General features: G+C 41.4%; 1 protein-coding gene across 1 annotated transcript; it reads right to left on the bottom strand.

The window, feature by feature from the left end:
- Positions 1 to 4801: 4801 nt before the first annotated feature.
- Positions 4802 to 6281, bottom strand: LOC125316198 (aquaporin TIP1-3-like). The gene is made up of 3 exons (XM_048283859.1): positions 6134 to 6281; positions 5666 to 5916; positions 4802 to 5351 (listed from the first exon to the last, which is right to left on the bottom strand). Exons 1-3 carry the CDS (start codon positions 6264 to 6266, stop codon positions 4977 to 4979), a joined length of 759 nt encoding a protein of 252 aa, XP_048139816.1. The 5' UTR covers positions 6267 to 6281; the 3' UTR covers positions 4802 to 4976.
- Positions 6282 to 7784: the final 1503 nt, after the last annotated feature.

Here is a 7784-nt window from a genome sequence, read left to right as displayed (position 1 = left end):
TAAACTTAGGTAATTTCCCATACTTGTTCAATTCAAATAAGTCTATTACCTAATTTGAAAGATTATTCAATTATAACTTGATTTGGTGTGTGATTTTAGGCGATTTCCAAATAAGATATTTCTTTTTTCAAGTCATGCATATAATCGAGAATTCAATCTTTAAGACTTAAGATTGCATTCTCGATTACCTCTATTTCCTATTCTATGCTAAGGTGAGTATTTGAATTATATGGGCATGTGTTTTTTTTTTTTTTGGGTGAAGTTAGTATGTATATAACTTTCCCAAGTGCCAAGTACAAAGAAGAGACCGAACACAAAAACCTCGTACCCATTAGTACACTTGGACGTGTCCTAACGAGTGCAAAGTTGTAGCGGCCCTACAAGATACACGAAGGCGAAAGCATAACAACCAAACAGCCAAACAACGGCCTAGTAGGTAAAACAAACCGGCCAAACATTAAAAAAAAAAAAAAAAAAACACAAAAGTGGCATCCGGTCAATCTTCGAAGATAGAGGAGGAGAGGCCCCAAAGTCTCCGAATACGCCTATTGCAAGCAAGTTCTTCAACCCGCCTGAAAGAGAGACCTTTGTCTCTCACCACCTTGACAAGGTGTTTGAAGATAGCTGGCACAAAAAGAGCATTGTCTCCGAAGAGGATATTGTTTCTCTCGGTCCAAATGATAAGGCATAAGGCTCCAAGAGAAAACCTAGCAATACGATGAGCAAAGGACCGACCTCCAAACAATTGCATAGCCCGGCGAATGAAGTCATCCCACGGATGATTCCGCCAAAGTAAGTTTCATTTGGTAGCCCAAAACAACACAAGAGATCCCGTGATAGAATAGCCAAAAAACAAGTGATCGATAGAGTCCGTTCTAACCCAACAAAAAGCACAAACCCCATGCTCAATTCTACGATACTACAACAGCAAAATCTGAGTTGGCAAGTAGTTTACAGTGACTAACTAGAGAACGAAAGCATGTCGAGGGATTATAGAACAATCCCGGATAAAAGAGTTCCATTGCACAATTGGAGCCCTTACCCCGATGGCAACCCAAGCTGAAGCAATCAAAAAAACACCAGAAGGATGACTCTACCAAATGAACTTATCATTCCAACCGTCCACAAAAGAGGGGGCTGGCTGCGGCCAAGCCAAAAAGGTGGACAAGGTCTCCGATCATTGCCAATCCGAGGCATAGAAGGATCGAACCGTAGAGTTACGAGGAATCCTGGAACGGTATATATCCCCATCCGTGAAGAGCCTATAAAGGGGTCCTCTATCATGCCACCAATCAAACCAGAATGAAGTGCGTAAACCATCCCCAATCCTCCATCTAAATTGCCGGAAGAAATTTGAGCGGAGGTCGAAGATTTTCTTCCAAGTCCAAGAACAAAAGGTAGGTTTAGTGTCCACCCAAAAAATTTTGTTCTTGAGAAAATTTGAATGTATCCACTTACACCACAATGACTCTTTATCGGTGAATAGGACCCATATATGCTTAAGTATTACTGCTCTAATACAGTCAATCAATCTACAGATTTTGAGGCCATCCTCCTCCTTCGACATACACACATCAGTCCAAGGGACCTTTGCAACCCCAATACCCAAATCCGGACTCTTCCAAAGAAACTGTCTTAGGATGAGCTCAATTCGAGATAATACTAACATTGGAAGAGTGAAAACAATAGCCCAATATACATGGATGGCATGTAGGACAAATTTAATGAGTTGCAAACGACCCGCAAAAGATAAAAACCTTTGGGACCATGAACAAGCTCTAGCAGTAATAGAATTAACCAGGACATTACGATCGGTCTTGCTAAGTCTAGAAACAATGATAGGGACACCAAGATAATGGAAAGGGATAGTACCTTCCCGAAAACCTAGAGAAGATCGAATCTATTCCCGTAGCACATCCGAACCACCAGAGAGGAAAAGCTCACTCTTGTTGGCATTAGGCTTTAAACCGGACCATCTAGAGAACAAATCCAGGCCTTCCTTTAACAAAGTGATAGAGGCCAAATTAGCATTAGCAAAACGTAGGACATCATCGGCGAAGAATAGATGTGACAAGCGAGTGTGTTTGCACCGCCGATAGAACTTGAAAGCCGGTGAACTAGTCTTGGCTTTGAGAATGCCCGAAAAGACCTCCATAACAATAGTAAAGAGGTAAGGAGAGATGGGATCTCCTTGGCAAATACCTCTAGAACTTGCAAAGAAACCATGTAGCTCCCCATTAATCGCAACAAAGAACTTAGGAGAGGAAACACATACCATAATCAACTTGGTGAACATACTGGGAAAGCCAAAAGCTTGTAACACCACCTCATGGAATCCCCACTCAAGAGTATCATAGGCCTTTTGAAAATCTACCTTAACAGCGCACTTAGGTAGATAGGGGTCATGATGGAAACCCACAAATAATTCTTGAGCTAGCATGATATTGTCGCTAATCCGCCGGCCTCTAACAAAAGCATTCTGGAGAGAGCTTATGATGGAAGGCAACATATAGGCAATCCTGTTTGCAAGGATCTTGGTAACATATTTATACACAAAATTGCAACAAGCAATAGGCCTAAAATCAAGCATGGTCGAAACATTAGGGATTTTGGGCACCAAGGTGAGAATAGTGGTGTTGGGCTCTTTGAGTAGTAAACCAGATTCAAAAAAATTCCTAACAGCCAAGGTGACTGAATATCCAATAATATCCCAAAATGCTATAAAGAAATCAACATTGAAATCATCCGGACCCAGCGCCTTACCTTTAGTAAGGGAGAATATGGTACCGCAAATCTCGCCATTTGTGATAGCCCGAGAAAGATAATGGACTTGATCGGCATCCAGAGCACAACTAATGAACTCCTGGATCTCCCGAACTTTCGGTGGGCAAGCTTGAGAAGACCCATTGAGCAGATTTTCAAAGTGCCCCACTATATGCTGCCGAATGGTGTTGTGTTCGATAAGACAGCCCCATCCGAGTCTTCAACCGAAAGAATATGGTTATTTAGATGCCTTTTGTTGATGAAGTGATGGAAATACTTAGTGTTCTAATCCCCTTCCTTCATAGCCAAGGAATATAAATGAGGCTCTATCTTGCCCGATAAGAAAAAGTGGATGAAAGCAATGGAAGATGAGATGGAGTCAATGAGGTCAAAGTAACTTTGGGGACTGGTTAATCTTTCAAAAGGATGCAGAGCCATTGGGAACAAGTAGATTTTCAAAATAAAGCGTAAAGTCGATAGCTTGATTGAGAGATATAAGGCTCATCTTATGGCAAAGGGTTATAATCAACAAGAAGGAATTACAATGAAGGTACCTTTACTCCTGCGTGAAGTTTACCTCAATTCACCTTATTCTAATAATAGTAGTAAGTTTGGATCTTGAATTACATTAGATTGATATAAGGACTGATTTTCTCAATGGAGAACTAGAAGGAGAAATACACTTGGACAAGCCATTCGGTTTGTTAATGAAAGCTAAAAACAAAAGGTATGTCGAATTTTGAGATTGATATATGGCCTTAAGTAGTTTTCATGACAATGTTATATCCGTTTTCATAATGCCAACACCGTAGAAGAGAGTCTCATTTTGTTGCAGATTGGGCCACCAAAGCCCATAGTAGCAAGTCTTTACCTTTTTGATTGGGTTGTTTTATCTCCTCAAACTCTTTTGAACTTATTATATTTCGAGGCTCATTTATCGAGCCCCTACGATTTTTCTAGTTGAATGAAAGTTCTTCGTTTTCGACCAAAAAAAAATAATTTCTACCTGGTACATTTATAATGTCTTAAGGTAATGATGACCTGAGGAAGCGAACAAGGTACCTTGATGGGACATTAATCGGAGATGTCACCGGATGCTTTTTCCTTGCCAGAGAGATTAGAAGGATTGTATTTCCCTAAAAATGAGGAAAATGTACGTGAGAGAAAGGTTAAGGATTGAACTTTTATCTCTTAAATCACTCATCACCAAAGGTTAAGAGTTAATTGTGTTATCACCTATACAATTTCCACTCTCGAAACGTTCCTAGATGGGTAATACGTGCCTAATTCTGTTGGCCCACCTTCCCTATTCATGGAGCCAAAAAGGTGCCTCGTAGGAAATTCTATCGTGTCTTAAACATTTTAATTGATTTTGTTTAGTCTTTATTTTTTTCAAAAGGTGCAAAATGAAGTCCTTTCGGTAAACACCTGAAATTGCTTTTGTTTCACTTAAAAAATTATCAACCGCATATCCTTAAGGAGTTTTGGGACATAACTAGATTTTTCCATAAATGTTGGGGACCTAATTGTACTAATTATAAAATTTAGAGTTCGATTGCATTTTGATATCGGATTCAGGACTTATTGGTGCAATTTTCCTAACATATCGTACCTTCAAGTGATGCTTATACCAAAATTTGCGCGAAATTTGCTTTCAATGAAATACTTTTATCCACTTTTTTGCTTTTTTAGACCGGCGATGAGCGCCCTGGAGACTTAATTATAAATGAAGACACTTACCAGAAAAGTATAAAAATAAAAAATATATATATATATATATATATTATAGAACAGCCACCGGCATTTTTAGTATACTACTATCAATATCAAAGATCGATGAAAAACTAGGCATGGGACCAAAAAAAAAAAAATTTGTTAGAAGAGGACGGGAGGAGCTTGTGCTGGAAAATTAAGGAGGGAAATTGTATTCTTCTTTCAATTACAAAATTGCTCCGAACGACGTGTGAATGCAAGGACTAGAACTAAACGTGGAAAAAGCCAAAAGGACTAGAACAAACCATAACAAAACCTCTCATGATCTTAACAGAGTACAAGAAACATTTCAACCGTACCCCGACAATAAAAATTCTAAGACACAAAACAGCACCTTTGTTTGCTACAATGTAACAAATCCAACTTCTCTCTATCATGCCTGACAAAAAAGACAATTATTTTTGCATTTCGCCGAATTAACCAAGATTAACGAAAAAGCCCTAGAAATCGGCTGCCGAAAGAGGCTCATGCGTGTTGTCTCCGATGAAAATGTTGTCGTACACAATGGCCGCGATGCCGGCGCCGATGAGCGGTCCGACCCAGTATACCCAGTGGTTGGTCCAGGACCAGCTGACCACGGCAGGGCCAAAGGAGACGGCCGGGTTCATGGACGCACCGTCGAATGCTCCGCCGGCCAAGATGTTGGCGCCGACTATGAAGCCGATCGCGATGGGCGCGACAGTCCCCACGTTGCCCTTCTTCGGATCCACCGCTGTGGCGTACACGGTGTACACCAGGCCGAAGGTCATCACGATCTCGAAGACCAGCCCGTTCCACACGGAAACGTCGGATGAGAGTGAGAATGCCGATGTTTCCTGCACTCAAATAATCAAGAAATAGCTAAATAGATAGGTATACAATTTATAAGATTCAACTGTTCAAAAATCCTTTTATTTTTTGAAATCGTGGTCTATAAGTAATAGCATTGTTGAAATTTTATCAACTTTCAAGCTTAGTATTCACCTTTTAAATGACAATATACTCATGTTTTCAACATAATGAAAAATGAATAGTAAATTAGAAATGGTGGTGTTGAATTATTTATGGTAAAGTTGGCTTCCGAAGAATCTCTCTATCGGATTTTGTAGGATCACATGAGTGATTTTCGGAGAGTTTGACTGGACTTTACCATTCCGCCAGTGGCGAACTTCAAGAGGAGGCAGGCCACGACCGACCCGAGCAATTGCGCGATCCAATACAAGATGCCCCTCAACAACGTTATGTTCCCTCCTAGGAACGCCCCGAATGTCACGGCCGGGTTCACGTGGCCGCCCGATATGTTCGCGCCCACCGAGACCGCCACGAACAGCCCGAACGCATGAGCTAGCGCCGCCGCCACTAGTCCCGCCGGGGTGGTCGATCCGTTGTCCGTGATTTTGTCTGACGAAAATAAGGAAATGACGCGAATTATGAAGTTGGTCATGGAAAAACCTGTTTGCTTAGGTGGTTGGTTTAATTTTTGTGTATGGGGACGTCTTTCGATACACATGAGGGGGACAGCCTCGTGGCTATGCAAATAAATCCAGCTAGACATTCCTATCTTATGAAGAAGAAAAAAAACCGTAACAAATGTATTCAAAAGAATGCGGCGACTCACTGAAAGCCATTCCTGATCCCTCGCCGGCGAAGACAAAAATGAGCATGGAGATGAACTCGGCGATCGCCGCCTTGAGCGCATCGGGGTGGCTCGCCTCTCCTGGTGTCCCGATTGCGATCTTGTAGATTGCCATGTTTCTCTTCTTTTTCTTGAGCTGCCTACTGTCTCAGTCTCTTAAAAGCCTCAAGCTTTCTCTTGATTCCACACTTGTGGGGGTGAGGGTACGTGCTCACTCTGTCCCCCTTTATATATCCCCTAGATTATCGGCGGTGGAACCGGTATGGCCAGTTTCCGGTAAAACTAACAGAAACTCGCGCGCACGAGGCTAATGACAGTGGGGCGGTGGAGAGAGGCCGCACGTCGGTGGCTTTTACAGCTCGTGACCGCGACGTGTCACTGGTCCCGGCGCTGCCACGTGTGGGGCCGTGATGGAACGGGGGAGATGTGCGGTGAGATCGACGGCCGACCTATGACGTGGCGGGACCCGCTCTATGATTCACGGGGGGAGGCGTCGCGATGGTCGGCGAACCGTTGGATCATTGAACCGCCCATCTGAATATTTCAAAATTGGAAACAAGTGGAAAGGGCGAGAGCTTGGGGACTGTTTCATCACGCTCGCGTGGGGACCACCGGAGTCGTCAAGTCAGCATCATCACGCGCCGTCCAAAAAGGTGGGACCCCTACTTGGCGGGACGATAGACGAACGTGATGGAAAGAGAGTTCGGCTTCTTCTTGATATTGGCGTGATGTCAATGATTGGAGAGTATTGAATTTCATGGAATTCAATTGGGTAGTTTATGCGCATTTGAGTCTCTCAAGTAGCGTAGTAGAAGAAATAGTATAGGCATTTGCCAGAAGCACGAGGGACTAGGGAGAGTGTAAGCTCAAATGGATGGATTGATTGGGATTCCTTAAAGCCATAAAGTTTTCTCGTAATTTAATATAGTCACTCCGATCACTTTTCGCCGATAAATCGTTGACGAAGTTATGAAGTCATCACCGCCGTCCTCCGTGGCACATCAACGCGCAACGATTTGCTGCGAAAAATTGGCTTACATTGAAATTTTTTCCAACAATTTAGAATTAAATGAATTGAATTGAAAAAATTATGATTGAATTGAGAAATATACGATAAGCTTATTAGGAGTGATTCGACAATTTTCTCCCTAAATTTCGGATGTGAATTTTTTCCTTAACTCTAAAGGATCCCAATCCTTCCCCAATATGTTTGAGTTTTACTCTCACCCTCTTTTGTGTAAATAATCACCTATTATTTGGAAACCCATCCGGCTTTGAAGATCTCCCAAATATTGCGTAGCTATCCTAAAAAATCTGTGAAAAGTGACTTTTTTAACTGTTTGGTAAAAAAATTTCCAACCAAAAAAAATCTATTTGGTAAAAATTTCGACCCATAACAAAAAATTGTTTCGTAGGTTTTGAGGTGTTATACCTTTTGAAGTTTGCAATGATTATTTTATTAGAAGAAGTATCGTACACGAACCCTTCATAAACATAACAACAATATATACATTACCTACCATAATTACAATAATGATACTGATTTTAATTAAAATATTAGTATTATAAAATCAAATTAATTGATTTTTCCTAGAAGGAAAGGTTAGCAACTTTTCTAGAAATTTGAAAGAAT

Source organism: Rhodamnia argentea, chromosome 8 (genome assembly GCF_020921035.1).
Source record: "Rhodamnia argentea isolate NSW1041297 chromosome 8, ASM2092103v1, whole genome shotgun sequence".
Taxonomy (NCBI): Eukaryota; Viridiplantae; Streptophyta; class Magnoliopsida; order Myrtales; family Myrtaceae; genus Rhodamnia; species Rhodamnia argentea.
Note: the sequence above shows the minus strand (reverse complement) of the source record. Positions and strands in the feature narration are given on the sequence as shown.

Coding starts and splice junctions, on each gene's coding strand:
- LOC125316198 (XM_048283859.1), bottom strand. CDS start 6,266: ATGGCAATCTACAAGATCGCAATCGGGACACCAGGAGAGGCGAGCCAC. Junction 5,917..6,133: donor GGGATCAGGAATGGCTTTCA/GTGAGTCGCCGC, acceptor TATTTTCGTCAG/ACAAAATCACGGACAACGGA. Junction 5,352..5,665: donor AGTTCGCCACTGGCGGAATG/GTAAAGTCCAGT, acceptor ATTTGAGTGCAG/GAAACATCGGCATTCTCACT.